The sequence below is a fragment of the Salmo salar genome, chromosome 27 (genome assembly GCF_965601325.2).
Source record: "Salmo salar chromosome 27, fSalSal1, whole genome shotgun sequence".
In the NCBI taxonomy this organism is placed as follows: domain Eukaryota; kingdom Metazoa; phylum Chordata; class Actinopteri; order Salmoniformes; family Salmonidae; genus Salmo; species Salmo salar.
The window spans coordinates 45,151,485-45,175,234 of NC_138317.1; the positions used below are offsets into that span (position 1 = coordinate 45,151,485).

At 43.8% G+C, this 23,750-nt stretch overlaps 1 protein-coding gene across 5 annotated transcripts in view; it reads left to right on the forward strand.

Moving 5' to 3' along the window:
* Window positions 1–23,472, forward strand: part of LOC106589122 (protein FAM91A1) — a 100,588-nt gene extending 77,116 nt beyond the window's left edge. For 4 of the 5 annotated variants that reach the window (XM_082970263.1, XM_082970266.1, XM_082970265.1 and 1 more), the window contains 4 exons: window positions 3,294–3,392; window positions 10,025–10,151; window positions 10,432–10,501; window positions 17,014–23,472. In XM_082970263.1, coding sequence (XP_082826389.1) covers window positions 3,294–3,392; window positions 10,025–10,151; window positions 10,432–10,501; window positions 17,014–17,202 — 485 coding nt within the window. In that variant the 3' untranslated portion in view covers window positions 17,203–23,472. The remainder of the gene's footprint in view (window positions 1–3,293; window positions 3,393–10,024; window positions 10,152–10,431; window positions 10,502–17,013) is intronic. The other variant, XM_082970264.1, reaches the window with a different exon arrangement.
* The last annotated feature ends 278 nt before the right edge of the window (window positions 23,473–23,750 follow it).

Here is a 23,750-nt window from a genome sequence, read left to right on the forward strand (position 1 = left end):
TGTAGATCGTCTGACCTTGCCGTCGCTCAACGTGTCTTTGACCTCCTGCTTCGGTAAACATACTCGGGAAGCCTTCTTCTTTATGGTGACCTCATCAGTTGTTATGATGCAGGAGTAGTGCGTCCACCCGGAATTTGTGCAAATAGTGGACCACTCATGCAACATGCTGTCAAGCTGCGACTTGTGTCCGCCTTACTAACCAACTGCTGTATTATGGTTTCAGATTCCTGACAGGGTGACGTGGAGACATTGGTCTCCTTCTCTGGATCCCCTAAGAGAGCCTTAGCTGCACTACCCGATGGTGTTGGCATGGCCACATACAGGGCCTTCGGATAGTAATCAGACCCCTTCCCTTTTTCCGCGTTTTGTTACGTTACAGCCTTATTCTAAAATGGATTAAATAAAATAAAACGGCATATATCTACACACAATACCCCATAATGACAAAGCAAAAACAGGTTCTCTGGTCTGAGGAAACCATGATTGAACTCTTTGGCCTGAATGCCAAGCGTCACGTCTGGAGGAAACCTGGCACCATCCCTACGGTGAAGCATGGTGGTGGTAGCGTCATGCTGTGGCGATGTTTTTCAGTGGCAGGGACTAAGAGACTAGTCAGGATCGAGGGAAAGATGAACGGAGCAAAGTACAGAGAGATCCTTGATGAAAACCTCCTCCAGAGCGCTCAGGACCTCAGACTGGGGCAAAGGTTCACCTTCCAACAGGACAACGACCATAAACACACAGACAAGACAACGTAGGAGTGGCTTCGGGACAAGTCTCTGAGTGGCCCAGCCAGAGCCCGGACTTGAACCTGTTCTAACATCTCTGGAGAGACCTGAAAATAGCTGTGCAGCAACGCTCCCCATCCAACCTGACAGGGCTTGAGAGGATCTGCAGAGAAGAACAGGAGAAACTCTGCAAATACAGGTGTGCCAAGCTTGTAGCGTCATACCCAGGAAGAATCGAGGCTGTAATTGCTGCGAAAGTCGCTTCAACAAAGTCCTGAGTAAAGGGTCTGAATACTTATGTAAATGTGATATTCATATATTTTTTTATACATTTGTAAACTTTTTTATTTTTAAGCGTTTTTGCTTTGTCATTATGGGGTAAAAAATGGTAACATCCATTTTAGAGTAAGGCTGTAATGTAACAATGTGGAAAAATTCAAGGGGTCTGAATACTTTCCGAATGCGCTGTACATATGCATGGTCTGTGGGCTGCTGGCTGGTTATTCCTGCTGGTAGAAAGGGAAGAAGGAAAGTCTTGTGGCTAATGGTAGACCATAACATGAGTTGTTAAGGTCAAGACTGAGGCCAGTCATCGACAGAAAGTCAAGCCCAACAATAACTACAAAGACCAGCATCAGCAAGAAACTCCTCACACTTCTCAATGTAAGAGATGGGGGTCTAACTCACTGTCCTGGTCTCCAAAACATGGAAATTCAAGGTTGGCAAGAGGTTTGAAGTTGTAGACCGCCCTTTTTTAAAACTCAAATCCAGCCATGTAGTATGGTAAAAAAGGACAGGTTTTTCCCAGGAAGCCTGGCAGCTTTCAGCTTTTCTTCCCACCTGGTGTCTCTACGGTTCAGACAGTCCACCATGGATTGACCAAGATCCTTGATAGAAGTCTCTAAAGCCTTGTCAAATTGGTAGCGTAACATTTCTTCCAGTTTTTTGGGGGGGCATTTGCATCAAGTGTTTTGATGTCTGTGACAGCTGAAGCCATTGAGTCATTGTTACATGGCAGCCATTTTGATTTTCAGATCATCATCAGTGATGGCCTTACAGGCCTCAAGGTCATTCTCCACACAAGTCGTTCTTGTCGCTAGGTCGTCATAGCAATCATACAAGGCTGCCATGAAAGCCAGGGTGTCTTCCCCCTTTTGGGGAGGATCACTTCCTTCTGTCTCTGTGGGTGAACTAGCCTCAGCTGGGCCTGAACTGGCCACTTCTTTATTGACAGACGCTTTTTACCCGGGTTCAAGTTCTCGGTTCGGGGGCTACCCTTTGAATTCGCTACATTGTCAGAGCTGCTTTATGTATTAGAAGCATGTTCTTCAAGATAGTGTGCTCAGATTGTCAGGGGCATCTCTGACCGGATCCCTACCAGGCACGGATTTCATGATGGCATACAAAATCAAACCAACCCCCCCCCCCCCCCCCCCCCAACACAAATGAAAAGCTCAACGTTAGACAGCCGACCAAGTCTCTAGCCTTCAAAAAGGAAAGTCAATACTCAGTTCAGTTCTGAATCCAAGGAAGAAGTCCAAACAATCCAAATTGATAAAATATGGATCTTATCCAAAGGAAATATGGATAGGTCTTATCCAAGGGAAATATGGATAGGTCTTATCCAAGGGAAATATGGATAGGTCTTATCCAAGGGAAATATGGATAGGTCTTATCCAAGGGAAATATGGATAGGTCTTATCCAAAGGGAAATATGGATAGGTCTTATCCAAGGGAAATATGGATAGGTCTTATCCAAGGGAAATATGGATAGGTCTTATCCAAGGGAAATATGGATAGGTCTTATCCAAGGGAAATATGGATAGGTCTTATCCAAGGGAAATATGGATAGGTCTTATCCAAGGGAAATATGGATAGGTCTTATCCAAGGGAAATATGGATAGGTCTTATCCAAGGGAAATATGGATAGGTCTTATCCAAAGGAAATACATGAAGCCAAAGACCCCAAAAAGAATCAACAGACCGTTGAAATAGCCTTCCAAAACGTTGTTCTTTCCTGGTGTCAGACACAGGAAGGTAAACCTCTTCTAAGTAACTCAAGTCTCACCTGTCCAGCATCAAAGAAAAATAGGCTTTCCAACTAACAAACATTTTATTTTCCCACCTCTCTCCTGTCAAAACGCCCCTCCTTGGACTTGGACACACCCACTTCCTATAGCCACTCAAACCAGGAAGTGACAATGGGTGTGTTTAGGGACTGCCCAGGGCGTTGGATCATTGTTAATACACACGGGAAACTGTGGAGCGTGAAAAACCCAGCAGCACTACTACCATAACTCGTTCAAAGACACTTAAATATTTTGTCTTGCCCATTCACCCTCTGAATGACACACAGACACAATCCATGTCTCAAGGCTTAAAAATCCTTCTTTAACCTGTCTCCTCCCCTTCATCTAAACTGATTGAAGTGGATTTAACAGGTGACATCTATAAGGGATCCTAGCTTTCACCTGGATTCACCTGGTCTGTCTATGTCATGGAAATAGCAGGTGTTCCTAATGTTTTGTACACTCAGTGTATAATGATTTGTTATTGTCTATACAGGAGACTGTCATCTGGGTGGTGGATTGGAGGCCAACAGCAGCACGGAGTCCTTTGAGCTGGTCACAGAGGACAACAATGGAGGAAAGCAAACAGCAGAAGGTATAGTACAGCCTGCTGAGGTAATACAGTAGGGGGAGGTGCTGCTCAGCGTGAGGTAATACAGTAGGGGGAGGTGCTGCTCAGTGTGAGGTAATACAGTAGGGGGAGTACTGCTCAGCGTGAGGTAATACAGTAGGGGGAGTGCTGATCAGCGTGAGGTAATACAGTAGGGGGAGTACTGCTCAGCGTGAGGTAATACAGTAGGGGGAGGTGCTGCTCAGCGTGAGGTAATACATTAGGGGGAGTACTGCTCAGCGTGAGGTAATACAGTAGGGGGAGGTGCTGCTCAGCGTGAGGTAATACAGTAGGGGGAGGTGCTGCTCAGCGTGAGGTAATACAGTAGGGGGAGGTGCTGCTCAGCGTGAGGTAATACAGTAGGGGGAGGTGCTGCTCAGCGTGAGGTAATACAGTAGGGGGAGGTGTAGCGTGAGGTAATACAGTAGAGGGAGTGAGGTAATACAGTAGGGGGAGGTGCTGCTCAGCGTGAGGTAATACAGTAGGGGGAGTGAGGTAATACAGTAGGGGGAGGTGCAGTGTGTTGATACCCCATTCTGAGTAGTGTGATAGTGTTGATACCCCATTCTGAGTAGTGTGATAGTGATAGTGTGGATACCCCATTCTGAGTAGTGTGATAGTGTTGATACCCCATTCTGAGTAGTGTGATAGTGATAGTGTGGATACCCCATTCTGAGTAGTGTGATAGGGATAGTGTTGATACCCCATTCTGAGTAGTGTGATAGTGATAGTGTTGATACCCCATTCTGAGTAGTGTGATAGGGATAGTGTTGATACCCCATTCTGAGTAGTGAGATAGTGATAGTGTGGATACCCCATTCTGAGTAGTGTGATAGGGATAGTGTGGATACCCCATTCAGAGTAGTGTGATAGTGTGGATACCCCATTATGAGTAGTGTGATAGTGATGGTGTTGATACCCCATTCTGAGTAGTATGATAGTGTTGATACCCCATTCTGAGTAGTGTGATAGTGTTGATACCCCATTCTGAGTGGTGTGATAGTGTTGATACCCCATTCTGAGTAGTATGATAGTGATAGTGGTGATACCCCATTCTGAGTAGTATGATAGTTTTGATACCCCATTTTGAGTGGTGTGATAGTGATAGTGTGGATACCGCATTCTGAGTAGTGTGATAGTGTTGATACCCCATTCTGAGTAGTGTGATAGTGATAGTGGTGATACCCCATTCTGAGTAGTGTGATAGTGATAGTGTTGATACCCCATTCTGAGTAGTGTGATAGTGTTGATACCCCATTCTGAGTAGTGTGATAGTGTTGATACCCCATTCTGAGTAGTGTGATAGTGATAGTGTGGATACCCCATTCTGAGTAGTGTGATAGTGTGTATACCCCATTCTGAGTAGTGTGATAGTGTTGATACCCCATTCTGAGTAGTATGATAGTGATAGTGTTGATACCCCATTCTGAGTAGTATGATAGTGATAGTGTTGATACCCCATTCTGAGTAGTGTGATAGTGTTGATACCCCATTCTAGGTAGTGTGATAGTGATAGTATGGATACCCCATTCTGAGTAGTGTGATAGTGTTGATACCCCATTCTGAGTAGTGTGATAGTGATAGTGTTGATACCCCATTCTGAGTAGTGTGATAGTGATAGTGTTGATACCCCATTCTGAGTAGTGTGATAGTGATAGTGTTGATACCCCATTCTGAGTAGTGTGATAGTGTTGATACCCCATTCTGAGTAGTATGATAGTGTGATAGTGTTGATACCCCATTCTGAATGGTGTGATAGTGATAGTGTGGATACCCCATTCTGAGTAGTATGATAGTGTTGATACCCCATTTTGAGTGGTGTGATAGTGATAGTGTTGATACCCCATTCTGAGTAGTGTGATAGTGTTGATACCCCATTCTGAGTAGTGTGATAGTGATAGTGTGGATACCCCATTCTGAGTAGTGTGATAGTGTGTATACCCCATTCTGAGTAGTGTGATAGTGTTGATACCCCATTCTGAGTAGTGTGATAGTGTTGATACCCCATTCTGAGTAGTGTGATAGTGATAGTGTTGATACTCCATTCTGAGTAGTGTGATAGTGATAGTGTTGATACCCCATTCTGAGTAGTGTGATAGTGTTAGTGTGGATACCCCATTCTGAGTAGTGTGATAGTGATAGTGTTGATACCCCATTCTGAGTAGTGTGATAGTGATAGTGTGGATACCCCCATTCTGAGTAGTGTGATAGTGATAGTGGTGATACCCCATTCTGAGTAGTGTGATAGTGATAGTGTTGATACCCCATTCTGAGTAGTATGATAGTGATAGTGTTGATACCCCATTCTGAGTAGTGTGATAGTGTTGATACCCCATTCTGAGTAGTGTGATAGTGTTGATACCCCATTCTGAGTAGTGTGATAGTGATAGTGTGTATACCCCATTCTGAGTAGTGTGATAGTGTGTATACCCCATTCTGAGTAGTGTGATAGTGTGTGATACCCCATTCTGAGTAGTATGATAGTGATCGTGTTGATACCCCATTCTGAGTAGTGTGATCGTGTAGATACCCCATTCTGAGTAGTGTGATAGATAGTGTTGATACCCCATTCTGAGTAGTGTGATAGTGATAGTGTTGATACCCCATTCTGAGTAGTGTGATAGTGTTGATACCCCATTCTGAGTAGTATGATAGTGTGATAGTGTTGATACCCCATTCTGAGTAGTGTGATGGTGATAGTGTTGATACTCCATTCTGAGTAGTGTGATAGTGATAGTGTTGATACCCCATTCTGAGTAGTGTGATAGTGATAGTGTTGATACCCCATTCTGAGTAGTGTGATAGTGTTAGTGTGGATACCCCATTCTGAGTAGTGTGATAGTGATAGTGTTGATACCCCATTCTGAGTAGTGTGATAGTGATAGTGTGGATACCCCATTCTGAGTAGTGTGATAGTGATAGTGTGGATATCCCATTCTGAGTAGTATGATAGTGATAGTGTGGATACCCCATTCTGAGTAGTATGATAGTGTTGATACCCCATTCTGAGTAGTGTGATAGTGATGGTGTTGATACTCCATTCTGAGTAGTGTGATAGTGATAGTGTTGATACCCCATTCTGAGTAGTGTGATAGTGATAGTGTTGATACCCCATTCTGAGTAGTGTGAATGTGATAGTGTTGATACCCCATTCTGAGTAGTATGATAGTGATAGTGTTGATACTCCATTCTGAGTAGTGTGATAGTGTGGATACCTCATTCTGAGTAGTGTGATAGTGATAGTGTGGATACCCCATTCTGAGTAGTATGATAGTGATAGTGTGGATCCCCCATTCTGAGTAGTATGATAGTGTTGATACCCCATTCTGAGTAGTGTGATAGTGATAGTGTTGATACCCCATTCTGAGTAGTATGATAGTGATAGTGTGGATCCCCCATTCTGAGTAGTATGATAGTGTTGATACCCCATTCTGAGTAGTGTGATAGTGATAGTGTTGATACCCCATTCTGAGTAGTGTGATAGTGTTGATACCCCATTCTGAGTAGTGTGATAGTGTTGATACCCCATTCTGAGTAGTGTGATAGTGATAGTGTTGATACCCCATTCTGAGTAGTATGATAGTGATAGTGTTGATACCCCATTCTGAGTAGTGTGATAGTGTTGATACCCCATTCTGAGTAGTGTGATAGTGATAGTGTGGATACCCCATTCTGAGTAGTGTGATAGTGTGGATACACCATTCTGAGTAGTGTGATAGTGTTGATACCCCATTCTGGAGTAGTGTGATCGTGTTGATACCCCATTCTGAGTAGGTGACGGTGGATCCCACGGGGTGATAGTGTGTGGATACCCCATTCTGGAGTAGTAGTGATAGGTGCCCCATCGGGTGGTGGTGATACCCCATTCTGAGTAGTGTGATAGTGATAGTGTGGATACCCCATTCTGAGTAGTGTGATAGTGTGGATACCCCATTCGGAGTAGTATGATAGTGATCGTGTTGATACCTCATTCTGAGTAGTGTGATAGTGATAGTGTGGATACCCCATTCTGAGTAGTGTGATAGTGATAGTGTGGATACCCCATTCTGAGTAGTGTGATAGTGATAGTGTGGATACTCCATTCTGAGTAGTGTGATAGTGTGGATACCCCATTCTGAGTAGTATGATAGTGATAGTGTGGATACCCCATTCTGAGTAGTGTGATAGTGATAGTGTGGATACCCCATTCTGAGTAGTGTGATAGTGTAGATACCCCATTCTGTGTAGTATGATAGTGATAGTGTTGATACCCCATTCTGAGTAGTATGATAGTGATAGTGTTGATACCCCATTCTGAGTAGTGTGATAGTGTTGATACCCCATTCTGAGTAGTGTGATAGTGTTGATACCCCATTCTGAGTAGTGTGATAGTGTTGATACCCCATTCTGAGTAGTGTGATAGTGTTGATACCCCATTCTAGGTAGTGTGATAGTGATAGTATGGATACCCCATTCTGAGTAGTGTTATAGTGATAGTGTTGATACCCCATTCTGAGTAGTGTGATAGTGATAGTGTTGATACCCCATTCTGAGTAGTGTGATAGTGATAGTGTTGATACCCCATTCTGAGTAGTGTGATAGTGATAGTGTTGATACCCCATTCTGAGTAGTGTGATAGTGTGATAGTGTTGATACCCCATTCTGAATGGTGTGGTAGTGATAGTGTGGATACCCCATTCTGAGTAGTATGATAGTGTTGATACCCCATTTTGAGTGGTGTGATAGTGATAGTGTGGATACCCCATTCTGAGTAGTGTGATAGTGTTGATACCCCATTCTGAGTAGTGTGATAGTGTTGATACCCCATTCTGAGTAGTGTGATAGTGATAGTGTGGATACCCCATTCTGAGTAGTGTGATAGTGTGTATACCCCATTCTGAGTAGTGTGATAGTGTTGATACCCCATTCTGAGTAGTATGATAGTGTGATAGTGTTGATACCCCATTCTGAGTAGTGTGATAGTGATAGTGTTGATACTCCATTCTGAGTAGTGTGATAGTGATAGTGTTGATACCCCATTCTGAGTAGTGTGATAGTGATAGTGTGGATACCCCATTCTGAGTAGTGTGATAGTGTTAGTGTGGATACCCCATTCTGAGTAGTGTGATAGTGTTGATACTCCATTCTGAGTAGTGTGATAGTGATAGTGTTGATACCCCATTCTGAGTAGTGTGATAGTGATAGTGGTGATACCCCATTCTGAGTAGTGTGATAGTGATAGTGTTGATACCCCATTCTGAGTAGTGTGATAGTGTTGATACCCCATTCTGAGTAGTATGATAGTGTGATAGTGTTGATACCCCATTCTGAGTAGTATGATAGTGATGGTGTGGATACCCCATTCTGAGTAGTGTGATAGTGATGGTGTGGATACCCTATTCTGAGTAGTGTGATAGTGATAGTGTGGATACCCCATTCTGAGTAGTGTGATAGTGTTGATACCCCATTCTGAGTAGTGTGATAGTGTTGATACCCCATTCTGAGTAGTATGATAGTGATAGTGTTGATACCCCATTCTGAGTAGTTTGATAGTGATAGTGTTGATACCCCATTCTGAGTAGTTTGATAGTGATAGTGTTGATACCCCATTCTGAGTAGTATGATAGTGATGGTGTTGATACCCCATTCTGAGTAGTGTGATAGTGTGGATACCCCATTCTGAGTAGTATGATAGTGATAGTGTTGATACCCCATTCTGAGTAGTATGATAGTGATGGTGTGGATACCCCATTCTGAGTAGTGTGATAGTGATAGTGATAGTGTGGATACCCCATTCTGAGTAGTATGATAGTGATAGTGTGGATACCCCATTCTGAGTAGTGTGATAGTGATAGTGATAGTGTGGATACCCCATTCTGAGTAGTATGATAGTGATAGTGTTGATACCCCATTCTGAGTAGTGTGATAGTGTTGATACCCCATTCTGAGTAGTATGATAGTGATAGTGTTGATACCCCATTCTGAGTAGTGTGATAGTGATAGTGTTGATACCCCATTCTGAGTAGTGTGATAGTGTTGATACCCCATTCTGAGTAGTGTGATAGTGATAGTGTTGATACCCCATTCTGAGTAGTGTGATAGTGATAGTGTTGATACCCCATTCTGAGTAGTGTGATAGTGATAGTGTTGATACCCCATTCTGAGTAGTGTGATAGTGATAGTGTTGATACCCCATTCTGAGTAGTGTGATAGTGATAGTGTTGATACCCCATTCTGAGTAGTGTGATAGGTGGATATTAGTCTCTTTGGAAGAGTTTTTGACTGCGTTCTGATTCTCTACCCTTCTCCAGAAGTGTACACTCGTGCATTTAAAAGCCTTGGATTAATGCAAGTTTGGCTGGAGGGAGTTTCCAACCTATTCCTGACACCATTCCATTTCTTTTAAATGGGGGAGAGCACGACTGCACACTCGTCTGTGTTACTGTGAGGTTATGTCAAATGGGAATTTCCATCCTTGGCATAGACCATAAAGTTGTATTTGAAATATTATTATACTCTCGCTTTCCATTCTGTATGACTTCTCTCTCCTCTCTGTGTCCCCGTTTGATGACGTCATTATGCTCCCCTTGCCCGTTTGATGATGTCATGTTTTGTACCCCCCCCCCCCCCCTTTGCAGCAGCGCTGTTGACAGAAGATGAGTGGGTTCCTCTAGAGCTGTGCTTTGGAATGCCCCTCTTTAGCTCCGAGCTCAACCGCAAAATTTGCCGAAAGATCGCCTCTCACGGCCTCTGTAGCAAAGACAGGTACTGAGTTTGTTTTAATGTCTTGGGTGGGAAAGGGAAAAAGTGTTTCATAAGCATTTATAAGCGGTCCTTTGTAGCTCAGTTGGTATAGTATGGCGATGTTAACTTCAGGGTAGTAGGTTTGATTCCCTGGACCGCTCATAGGTAAAATACATGCACGCACGACTATAAGTCGCTAAGGATAAAACCGCCTGCTAAATGGCATATATTTTATCATTATTTACTACTATTATTATTTTTTAAGAACGTAAGTTGACGGTGTAATTGTTTGTCGTTTCAGCCTTCAAGACTTACTTCATTCCAGCCGGAAACTATCGTTAAAGGTTCTGAGTTTTGTTCAGTCATTCCAGGTAAAAAGTCTCTCTGTGTGTTCTGTACCTATTGTATTCTGCCTCATTGCCACTTGAAGAGTGCTCCTATCAAAACCAGCCAGTCGCATAATGACAATCAGAACACTTTGTTTCCCTTTGAAATAACACTCAAGTCTAGACAGACATCCCTCACATTAAAAAAAAATAAGTATTGCTGGTTTCATTTACTTCCATGTTCTGTACCTCACCCAGCCAATAACCCTGATAGGAATGGTCTGTATTCGGGCCTGGCCATCAGAGTGATCTGTAATGATATGACTGGTCTGTATTCGGGCCTGGCCATCAGAGTGATCTGTAATGATATGACTGGTCTGTATTCGGTCCTGGCCATCAGAGTGATCTGTAATGATATGACTGGTCTGTATTCGGTCCTGGCCATCAGAGTGATCTGTAATGATATGACTGGTCTGTATTCGGTCCTGGCCATCAGAGTGATCTGTAATGATATGACTGGTCTGTATTCGGTTCTGGCCATCAGAGTGATCTGTAATGATATGACTGGTCTGTATTCGGTCCTGGCCATCAGAGTGATCTGTAATGATATGACTGGTCTGTATTCGGTCCTGGCCATCAGAGTGATCTGTAATGATATGACTGGTCTGTATTCGGTCCTGGCCATCAGAGTGATCTGTAATGATATGACTGGTCTGTATTCGGTTCTGGCCATCAGAGTGATCTGTTATGATATGACTGGTCTGTATTCGGTCCTGGCCATCAGAGTGATCTGTAATGATATGACTGGTCTGTATTCGGGCCTGGCCATCAGAGTGATCTGTTATGATATGACTGGTCTGTATTCGGTCCTGGCCATCAGAGTGATCTGTAATGATATGACTGGTCTGTATTCGGTCCTGGCCATCAGAGTGATCTGTTATGATATGACTGGTCTGTATTCGGTCCTGGCCATCAGAGTGATATGTAATGATATGACTGGTCTGTATTCGGTCCTGGCCATCAGAGTGATCTGTAATGATATGACTGGTCTGTATTAGGGCCTGGCCATCAGAGTGATATGTAATGATATGACTGGTCTGTATTCGGGCCTGGCCATCAGAGTGATCTGTAATGATATGACTGGTCTGTATTAGGTTCTGGCCATCAGAGTGATCTGTTATGATATGACTGGTCTGTATTCGGTCCTGGCCATCAGAGTGATCTGTAATGATATGACTGGTCTGTATTCGGTCCTGGCCATCAGAGTGATCTGTAATGATATGACTGGTCTGTATTCGGTCCTGGCCATCAGAGTGATATGTAATGATATGACTGGTCTGTATTCGGTCCTGGCCATCAGAGTGATCTGTAATGATATGACTGGTCTGTATTCGGTCCTGGCCATCAGAGTGATCTGTAATGATATGACTGGTCTGTATTAGGGCCTGGCCATCAGAGTGATATGTAATGATATGACTGGTCTGTATTCGGTCCTGGCCATCAGAGTGATCTGTAATGATATGACTGGTCTGTATTAGGGCCTGGCCATCAGAGTGATCTGTAATGATATGACTGGTCTGTATTAGGGCCTGGCCATCAGAGTGATATGTAATGATATGACTGGTCTGTATTCGGTCCTGGCCATCAGAGTGATCTGTAATGATATGACTGGTCTGTATTAATATGAAGGATAGATGGGAACCATTCCAGAGACATGAGATTCATAGGCTGCTGTCCTAATGGCACTCTATGGGCCCTGATAGGCTGCTGTCCTAATGGCACTCTATGGGCCCTGATAGGCTGCTGTCCTAATGGCACTCTATGGGCCCTGATAGGCTGCTGTCCTAATGGCACCCTATGGGCCCTGATAGGCTGCTGCTGTCCTAATGGCACTCTATGGGCCCTGATAGGCTGCTGTCCTGATGGCACCCTATGGGCCCTGATAGGCTGCTGTCCTAATGGCACTCTATTGCCCCTGATAGGCTGCTGTCCTAATGGCACCCTATGGCCCCTGATAGGCTGCTGTCCTAATGGCACCCTATTGGCCCTGATAGGCTGCTGTCCTAATGGCACCCTATTGGCCCTGATAGGGTGCCATTAGGACAGCTGCCTATGGGCCCTGATAGGCTGCTGTCCTAATGGCACCCTATGGGCCCTGATAGGCTGCTGTCCTGATGGCACCCTATGGGCCCTGATAGGCTGCTGTCCTGATGGCACCCTATGGGCCCTGATAGGCTGCTGTCCTGATGGCACCCTATGGCCCCTGATAGGCTGCTGTCCTAATGGCACCCTATGGGCCCTGATAGGCTGCTGTCCTAATGGCACTCTATGGGCCCTGATAGGCTGCTGTCCTGATGGCACCCTATGGGCCCTGATAGGCTGCTGTCCTAATGGCACCCTATGGCCCTGCTCAAAGGTAGTGCACTATATACGTAGGGAATAGGGTGCCTGGTCAAGGTAGTGCCCTATATAGGGAATAGGGTGCCTGGTCAAGGTAGTGCACTATATAGGGAATAGGGTGCCTGGTCAAGGTAGTGCACTATATAGGGAATAGGGTGCCTGGTCAAGGTAGTGCACTATATAGGGAATAGGGTGCCTGGTCAAGGTAGTGCACTATATAGGGAATAGGGTGCCCGGTCAAGGTAGTGCACTATATAGGGAATAGGGTGCCTGGTCAAGGTAGTGCACTATATAGGGAATAGGGTGCCTGGTCAAGGTAGTGCACTATATAGGGAATAGGGTGCCTGGTCAAGGTAGTGCACTATATAGGGAATAGGGTGCCCGGTCAAGGTAGTGCACTATATAGGGAATAGGGTGCCTGGTCAAGGTAGTGCACTATATAGGGAATAGGGAGCCTGGTCAAGGTAGTGCACTATATAGGGAATAGGGTGCCTGGTCAAGGTAGTGCACTATATAGGGAATAGGGTGCCTGGTCAAGGTAGTGCACTATATAGGGAATAGGGTGCCCGGTCAAGGTAGTGCACTATATATGGAATAGGGTGCCCGGTCAAGGTAGTGCACTATATAGGGAATAGGGTGCCTGGTCAAGGTAGTGCACTATATAGGGAATAGGGAGCCTGGTCAAGGTAGTGCACTATATAGGGAATAGGGTGCCTGGTCAAGGTAGTGCACTATATAGGGAATAGGGTGCCTGGTCAAGGTAGTGCACTATATAGGGAATAGGGTGCCTGGTCAAGGTAGTGCACTATATAGGGAATAGGGTGCCATTAGGGATGGCCAAATGTAGATTTCCGTCTAAACAGACATACTCCAAAGTAACTACATGATTCTGACATGCAAACACTTAGTATATTTGGAAAGAAGAGATTATGAGGAAATTATCAGTAGATAGATAGGAATTACATAGTTCAGAATACACAAGATCAAGCACACACAAAATAACCATTTTTTTTTTGTATTTTATATTTTGAAAGCCGTCTTTCATTAACAAGTTATAAGTGAATTATTGATGTCCAGAACTGGAAACACATCAGATGGCTTCCACACCTTGTGAACTATATCAGGGGGAAAAATGGGATTGATAGACCTGACAACTAGAAATGGGATCGATAGACCTGACAACTAGAAATGGGATCGATAGACCTGACAACTAGAAATGGGATCGATAGACCTGACAACTAGAAATGGGATCGATAGACCTGACAACTAGAAATGGGATCGATAGACCTGACAACTAGAAATGGGATTGATAGACCTGACAACTAGAAATGGGATCGATAGACCTGACAACTAGAAATGGGATCGATAGACCTGACAACTAGAAATGGGATTGATAGACCTGACAACTAGAAATGGGATTGATAGACCTGACAACTAGAAATGGGATGATAGACCTGACAACTAGAAATGGGATCGATAGACCTGACAACTAGAAATGGGATTGATAGACCTGACAACTAGAAATGGGATCGATAGACCTGACAACTAGAAATGGGATTGATAGACCTGACAACTAGAAATGGGATCGATAGACCTGACAACTAGAAATGGGATTGATAGACCTGACAACTAGAAATGGGATTGATAGACCTAACAACTAGAAATGGGATCGATAGACCTGACAACTAGAAATGGGATTGATAGACCTGACAACTAGAAATGGGATTGATAGACCTGACAACTAGAAATGGGATCGATAGACCTGACAACTAGAAATGGGATTGATAGACCTGACAACTAGAAATGGGATCGATAGACCTGACAACTAGAAATGGGATTGATAGACCTGACAACTAGAAATGGGATTGATAGACCTAACAACTAGAAATGGGATCGATAGACCTGACAACTAGAAATGGGATTGATAGACCTGACAACTAGAAATGGGATTGATAGACCTAACAACTAGAAATGGGATTGATAGACCTGACAACTAGAAATGGGATTGATAGACCTGACAACTAGAAATGGGATTGACAGACCTGACAACTAGAAATGGGATCGATAGACCTGACAACTAGAAATGGGATTGATAGACCTGACAACTAGAAATGGGATCGATAGACCTGACAACTAGAAATGGGATCGATAGACCTGACAACTAGAAATGGGATTGATAGACCTGACAACTAGAAATGGGATTGATAGACCTAACAACTCTACAACATTATGGTGGTGTTGGGAGAACAGGGGACAACACCAACCTCTCTACAACATTGTGGTGGTGTTGGGAGACATACAGGGGACAACACCAACCTCTCTATAACATTGTGGTGGTGTTGGGAGACATACAGGGGACAACACCAACCTCTCTACAACATTGTGGTGGTGTTGGGAGACATACAGGGGACAACACCAACCTCTCTACAACATTATGGTGGTGTTGGGAGACATACAGTTGAAGTCGGAAGTTTACATACACTTAGGTTGAAGTCATTAAAACTTGTTTTTCAACCACTCCACAAGACCCACTGGTTGATGCTTATTTATAAAACCCTCTTAGGCCTCACTCCCCCCTATCTGAGATATCTACTGCAGCCTTCATCCTCCACATACAACACCCGTTCACTCCCCCCTATCTGAGATATCTACTGCAGCCCTCATCCTCCACATACAACACCCGTTCTGCCAGTCACATTCTGTTAAAGGTCCCCAAAGCAAAGTCCCTGGGTCGCTCCTCTTTTCAGTTCGCTGCAGCTAGCGACTGGAACCAGCTGCAAAAAACACTCAAACTGGACAGTTTTATCTCAATCTCTTAAGTCAAAGACACAATCATGGACACTCTTACTGACAGTTGTGGCTGCTTCACGTGATGTATTGTTGTCTCTACCTTCTTGCCCTTTGTGCTGTTGTCTGTGTACCATGTTTTGTGCTGCTACCATATTGTGTTTCTACCATGTTGTGCTGCTACCATGTTGTGCTGCTACCATGTTGTGCTTCTACCATGTTGTGTTTCTACCATGTTGTGCTTCTACCATGTTGTGCTTCTACCATGTTGTGCTTCTACCATGTTTTGTGCTTCTACCATGTTGTGTTGCTACCATGTTGTGTTGCTACCATGTTGTGTTGCTACCATGTTGTGTTTCTACCATGTTGTGTTGCAACCATGCTGTGTTGTCATGTGTTGCAACCATGCTGTGTTGTCATGTGTTGCTACCAAGCTGTGTTGTCATGTGTTGCTACCAAGCTGTGTTGTCATGTGTTGCTACCAAACTGTGTTGTCATGTGTTGCTACCAAGCTGTGTTGTCATGTGTTGCTACCAAGCTGTGTTGTCATGTGTTGCTACCAAGCTGTGTTGTCATGTGTTGCTACCAAGCTGTGTTGTCATGTGTTGCTGCCATGCTGTGTTGTCATGTGTTGCTGCCATGCTGTGTTGTCATGTGTTGCTGCCATGCTGTGTTGTCATGTGTTGCTGCCATGCTGTGTTGTCATGTGTTGCTGCCATGCTGTGTTGTCATGTGTTGCTGCCATGCTGTGTTGTCATGTGTTGCTACCAAGCTGTGTTGTCATGTGTTGCTGCCATGCTGTGTTGTCATGTGTTGCTGCCATGCTGTGTTGTCATGTGTTGCTGCCATGCTGTGTTGTCATGTGTTGCTGCCATGCTGTGTTGTCATGTGTTGCTGCCATGCTGTGTTGTCATGTGTTGCTGCCATGCTGTGTTGTTGTCTTAGGTCTCTCTTTATGTAGTGTTGTGTTGCTGCCATGCTGTGTTGTTGTCTTAGGTCTCTCTTTATGTAGTGTTGTCTCTCTTGTCGTGATGTGTGTTTTGTCCTTTTTTTAAATCCCAGTCCCCGTCCCCGCAGGAGGCCTTTTGCCTGTTGGTAGGCCGTCATTGTAATTAAGAATTTGTTCTTAACTGACTTGCCAAGTTAAATAAAGGTTAAATAAAACAATATAAAAATAAACATCAAAGTACCTGGGTACACAACAGAAAAGGTTATTAAATGTTTCCCAACTGTAAATTTAAATTAGAATTTCATATTGGACAATTCCTGCCCTTTCAATCCATTTTCTTTCCGCTTGGTGCCTAATGAACACGACCCTGTACTGTATTATTCACAAATGACCTTTGACCCCTGACCTGTGTGTCCTTTAGGATGGCAGCCAGGGTCAGCCCGACCCTGACAGTGGAGTGTCTGGTCCTCTCAGCCAGCCCCCGGCCGAGTCTGGTGTTCCGCTGCCCGCTCTCAACCTCATCTTCAAGGATGGACAGTTGAGGGAGTGGAGTGGACGAGCACCTCCACCCCTCCACATCTCAGCCCTGCAGAAAGACCAGTCCTTATAGACCCCTCCACATTATAGACCTCTCCACATCTCAGCCCTGCAGAAAGACCAGTCCTTATAGACCCCTCCACATCTCAGCCCTGCAGAAAGACCAGTCCTGATAGACCCCTCCACATCTCAGCCCTGCAGAAAGACCAGTCCTTATAGACCCCCCTCCACATCTCAGCCCTGCAGAAAGACCAGTCCTTATAGACCCCTCCACATTGTAGACCTCTCCACATCTCAGCCCTGCAGAAAGACCAGTCCTTATAGACCCCTCCACATCTCAGCCCTGCAGACAGACCAGTCCTTATAGACCCCTCCACATCTCGCCCTGCAGAAAGACCAGTCCTTATAGACCCCTCCACATCTCAGCCCTGCAGAAAGACCAGTCCTTATAGACCCCTCCACATTGTAGACCTCTCCACATCTCAGCCCTGCAGAAAGACCAGTCCTTATAGACCCTCCTTATCTCAGCCCTGCAGAAAGACCAGTCCTTGTAGACCCCTCCACATCTCAGCCCTGCAGAAAGACCAGTCCTGATAGACCCCTCCACATCTCAGCCCTGCAGAAAGACCAGTCCTTATAGACCCCTCCACATCTCAGCCCTGCAGAAAGACCAGTCCTTATAGACCCCTCCACATCTCAGCCCTGCAGAAAGACCAGTCCTTATAGACCCCTCCACATCTCAGCCCTGCAGAAAGACCAGTCCTGATAGACCCCTCCACATCTCAGCCCTGCAGAAAGACCAGTCCTTCTAGACCCCTCCACATCTCAGCCCTGCAGAAAGACCAGTCCTTATAGACCCCTCCACATCTCAGCCCTGCAGAAAGACCAGTCCTTATAGACCCCTCCACATCTCAGCCCTGCAGAAAGACCAACGTTTTTTGCCACCTTAAGTACGTGTTTCTGATGGACTTTCCCTCTTCCTCATATTGTCCTATGATCAGAACCAACCCCTCCTCTTCCTCATATTGTCCTATGATCAGAACCAACCCCTCCTCTTCCTCATATTGTCCTATGATCAGAACCAACCCCTCCTCTTCCTCATATTGTCCTAGGATCAGAACCAACCCAACCCCTCCTCCTCTTCCTCATATTGTCCTAGGATCAGAACCAACCCAACCCTGCATGATACCACTGCACTAAATATTTCTGAAAATACTTTGTCATTAACGTGTTGTTGCTTTCATGATAAAATGTGGGGTCTTTAAATGGCACGGTGAGGCTAGCGTGGTGCTCTTCTCTCCTATAGCCTATGGATCATATAGCATGTTGACCCAAAAACCTGTTCTGTTTTAATCCATGTTTACCTTCACCCATGGTGGTATTGTTGTTGCTCGTGATGATTCCCAGAGGTGCAGTTGGCTTTAGGTCATCCTTGGATCAGAAGAGAGCTTGACCTGAGCTTGTCTTTTTTTGTAAAGAAAACCAATACTATTTGAACCCAGATCTGCTTGGGTTATCCAGACAACACCAAAGCCTGGACCTAGTCCCTCACAGAGAAGAACCATATTAGAGTCTAACGTGTTCTATCTATCACACTGTTTATTCATAGTGGAAGTTTTTCCCTGTCAGAATCTGTCATGATCCTTCGAGAATAGAGTACACTTCATATTACACTTAGTAGTATTCAGTAGTACACTCAGTAGTACACTCAGTAGTACACTTAGTAGTACACTCAGTAGTATAATCAGTAGTACACTTAGTAGTACACTCAGTAGTACACTTAGCATTACACTCAGTAGTACACTCAGTAGTACACTCAGTAGTACACTCAGTAGTACACTCAGTAGTACACATAGTAGTACACTCAGTAGTACACTTAGCATTACACTTAGTAGTACACTTAGCATTACACTTAGTAGTACACTCAGTAGTACACTCAGTAGTACACTTAGTAGTACACTTAGTAGTACACTCAGTAGTACACTCAGTGATCCATCCGTGTTCTCTTTTCCTTTTTATTTACATGGAAGGGTTCAGTCCCCATTTCCACCCTATAGTGGTTGTTTTATTTACATGGAAGGGTTCAGTCCCCATTTCCACCCTATAGTGGTTGTTTTATTTACATGGAAGGGTTCAGTCCCCATTTCCACCCTATAGTGGTTGTTTTATTTACATGGAAGGGTTCAGTCCCCATTTCCACCCTATAGTGGTTGTTTTATTTACATGGAAGGGTTCAGTCCCCATTTCCACCCCATAGTGGTTGTTTTATTTACATGGAAGGGTTCAGTCCCCATTTCCACCCTATAGTGGTTGTTTTATTTACATGGAAGGGTTCAGTCCCCATTTCCACCCTATAGTGGTTGTTTTATTTACATGGAAGGGTTCAGTCCCCATTTCCACCCCATAGTGGTTGTTTTATTTACATGGAAGGGTTCAGTCCCTATTCCACCCCATAGTGGTCGTTTTATTTACATGGAAGGGTTCAGTCCCCATTTCCACCCCATAGTGGTCGTTTTATTTACATGGAAGGGTTCAGTCCCCATTTCCACCCCATAGTGGTCGTTTTATTTACATGGAAGGGTTCAGTCCCCATTTCCACCCCATAGTGGTTGTTTATCGTTGTTGATGACAATGATGAGTGTGTAGAGACCATTGTGTGTGTTACACCATCACCTCATCAACCTACCCAATACCTCCTGCTATTACTAACCTCTACCCTCCATAACTAGCCTCCTATCGATGGATTGATCTATTATTGATCTCTACCCTCCATAACTAGCCTCCTATCGATGGATTGATCTATTATTGATCTCTACCCTCCATAACTAGCCTCCTATCGATGGATTGATCTATTATTGATCTCTACCCTCCATAACTAGCCTCCTATCGATGGATTGATCTATTATTGATCTCTACCCTCCATAACTAGCCTCCTATCGATGGATTGATCTATTATTGATCTCTACCCTCCATAACTAGTCTCCTATCGATGGATTGATCTATTATTGATCTCTACCCTCCATAACTAGTCTCCTATCGATGGATTGATCTATTATTGATCTCTACCCTCCATAACTAGTCTCCTATCGATGGATTGATCTATTATTGATCTCTACCCTCCATAACTAGTCTCCTATCGATGGATTGATCTATTATTGATCTCTACCCTCCATAACTAGTCTCCTATCGATGGATTGATCTATTATTGATCTCTACCCTCCATAACTAGTCTCCTATCGATGGATTGATCTCTACCCTCCATAACTAGCCTCCTATCGATGGATTGATCTATTATTGATCTCTACCCTCCATAACTAGTCTCCTATCGATGGATTGATCTATTATTGATCTCTACCCTCCATAACTAGCCTCCTATCGATGGATTGATCTATTATTGATCTCTACCTTCCATAACTAGTCTCCTATCGATGGATTGATCTATTATTGATCTCTACCTTCCATAACTAGCCTCCTATCGATGGATTGATCTATTATTGATCTCTACCCTCCATAACTAGTCTCCAATCGATGGATTGATCTATTATTGATCTCTACCCTCCATAACTAGTCTCCTATCGATGGATTGATCTATTATTGATCTCTACCCTCCACAACTAGTCTCCTATCGATGGATTGATCTATTATTGATCTCTACCTTCCATAACTAGTCTCCTATCGATGGATTGATCTATTATTGATCTCTACCTTCCATAACTAGCCTCCTATCGATGGATTGATCTATTATTGATCTCTACCCTCCATAACTAGTCTCCAATCGATGGATTGATCTATTATTGATCTCTACCCTCCATAACTAGTCTCCTATCGATGGATTGATCTATTATTGATCTCTACCCTCCACAACTAGTCTCCTATCGATGGATTGATCTATTATTGATCTCTACCCTCCATAACTAGCCTCCTATCGATGGATTGATCTATTATTGATCTCTACCTTCCATAACTAGCCTCCTATCGATGGATTGATCTATTATTGATCTCTACCCTCCATAACTAATCTGCTATCGATCGATGGATTGATCTATCAGACCCTTATCTGTCTGGTAGACCCAGGGCCGGTTCCAGGCATAAAGTGACATAAACTCAGTCGGGGTCTCAACTCACGGAGAGTTAGAATAGTAACACCAGGAGCCAGTTAGGGACGTGGCTGTGCATCAGCAGTTTTTCTCTTGTCAGTCACTGTCAGTCACTCAATTAGCCGTCAGCTAACAACTTTTAGAATGGTAAGTTAGTCTAGCCAGCTTGTAGTAATCATGTTCAAATATCGACCAGGCTCAGGCCCCCCCCCCCCCCCCCCCCCCCATTGATTTTGTTAGTCACTCTCACTCAGATATCATTAACATGGCATACACTACCGGTCAAACGTTTTAGAACACCTACTCATTCAAGGGCTTTTCTTTATTTGTACTATTTTTGACATAGTTTAAAAGTCTTCACTACTATTCAACAATGAAATAACACATATGGAATCATGTAGTAGCAAAAAAGTGTTAAACAAATCCAAACATATTTTATATTTGAGATTCTTCAAATAGCCACCCTTTGACTTGATGACAGCTTTGCACACTCTTGGCATTCTCTCAACCAGCTTCACCTGGAATGCTTTTCCAACAGTCTTGAAGGACTTCCCACATAATGCTGCTTTTCCTTCACTCTGCGGTCTGACTCATCCCAAACCCTCTCAATTTGGTTGAGGTCGGGGGATTGTGGAGGCCAGGTCATCCGATGCAGCACTCAATCACTCTCCTTGGTCTAATAGCCCTTACACAGCCTGGAGGTGTGTTGGATCATTGTCCTGTTGAAAAACAAATTATAGTCCCACTAAGCCCAAACCAGGAAGGATGGCGTATCGCTGCATAATGCTGTGGTAGCCATGCTGGTTAAGTGTGCCTTGAATTATAAATTAATCACAGACAGTGTCACCAGCAAAGCATCCCCACACCATAACACCACCTCCTCCATGCTTCACGGTGGGAAATACAGATGCGGAGATCATCGGTTTACCCACACTGCGTCTCACAAAGACACGGCGGTTGGAACCAAAAATCTCAAATTTGGACTCCAGACCAAAGCACAAATTTCGACCAGTCTAATGTTCATTGCTCGTGTTTCTTGGCCCAAGCAAGTCTCTTCTTATTATTGGTGTCCTTTAGTAGTGGTTTCTTTGCAGCAATCCGACCATGAAGGCCTGATTCACACAGTCTCCTCTGAACAGTTGATGTTGAGATGTGTCTGTTACTTGAACTCTGTGAAGCATTTATTTGGGCTGCAATTTCTGAGGCTGGTAACTCTAATGAACTTAACCTCTGCAGCAGAGGTAACTCTGTGTCTGCCTTTGCTGTGGCGTCCTTGAGAGCCAGTTTCATCATTGCGCTTGATGGTTTTTGCGACTGCACCTGAAGAAACTTTCAAAGTTCTTGAAATGTTCCGTATTGACTGACCATGTCTTAAAGTAATGATGAACTGTCGTTTCACTTAGCTTATTTGAGCTGTTCTTGCCATAATATGGACTTGGTATTTTACCAAATAAAGCTACCTTCTGTATACTCCCCCTACCTTGTCACAACACAACTGATTGGTTCAAACGCATTAAGAAGGAAACAAATTCCACAAATGAACCTGTCAATTGAAATGTATTCCAGGTGACTACCTCATGGAGCTGGTTGAGAGAATGCCAAGAGTGTGCAAAGCTGTCATCAAGGCAAAGGGTGGCTATTTGATTTGTTTGACACTTTTATGGTTACTACATGATTCCATATGTGTTATTTCATGGTTTTGATATCTCCACTATTATTCTACAATGTAGAAAATAGTAAAAATAAAGAAAAACCCTGGAATTACCAGGTAGTGTAAGTCATGGCAAAATGTGTAGAATTTAAGGAAATTCACTTTAAAACTTACATTTTTCTCTCCACCGTCGGGAGCGGAGCGGAGGGGGGCACCAAAATGTTTTGCCTGCGAGGGTGGGGCAACCACATCTCACTTAGGGTCTTCAAAAGGCTAGAGCCATCCCTGGGTAGACCCTTACCAGTACATCCACCCCTCCCTCCTAACCTCCACCACAGTGTTAGTTACCAATAGTTACCATTAGTTAACAATAGTTATATATAATGCCAACCTTGCATTTTAGGAATCTTTGTTCTAGCTTGTTCGATGGGACAGTCACAAAAATGTAAAATTCAACGATATACAAAGAATGTGTGTAATGAAGTGGGTACGAAATGTGACATTCCTCCTGATGTCTTCTTTACAGCCTGAGATGTTATTATTCAATGTAAATATCAATACTGTATGTTGCAATAAAATAATACCCCTCCCCCAACTAATGTGTTTGTGGTATGTATGTGTATCTGTCTATATACAGTTGAAGTCGGAAGTTTACATACACCTTAGCCAAATACATTTAAACTCAGTTTTTCACAATTCCTGACATTTAATCCTAGTAACAATTCCCTGTCTTAGGTCAGTTAGGATCACCACTTTATTTTAAGAATGTGAAATGTCAGAATAATAGTAGAGAGAATGATTTATTTCAGCTTTTATTTCTTTCATCACATTCCCAGTGGGTCAGAAATTTACATACACTCATTAAGTATTTGG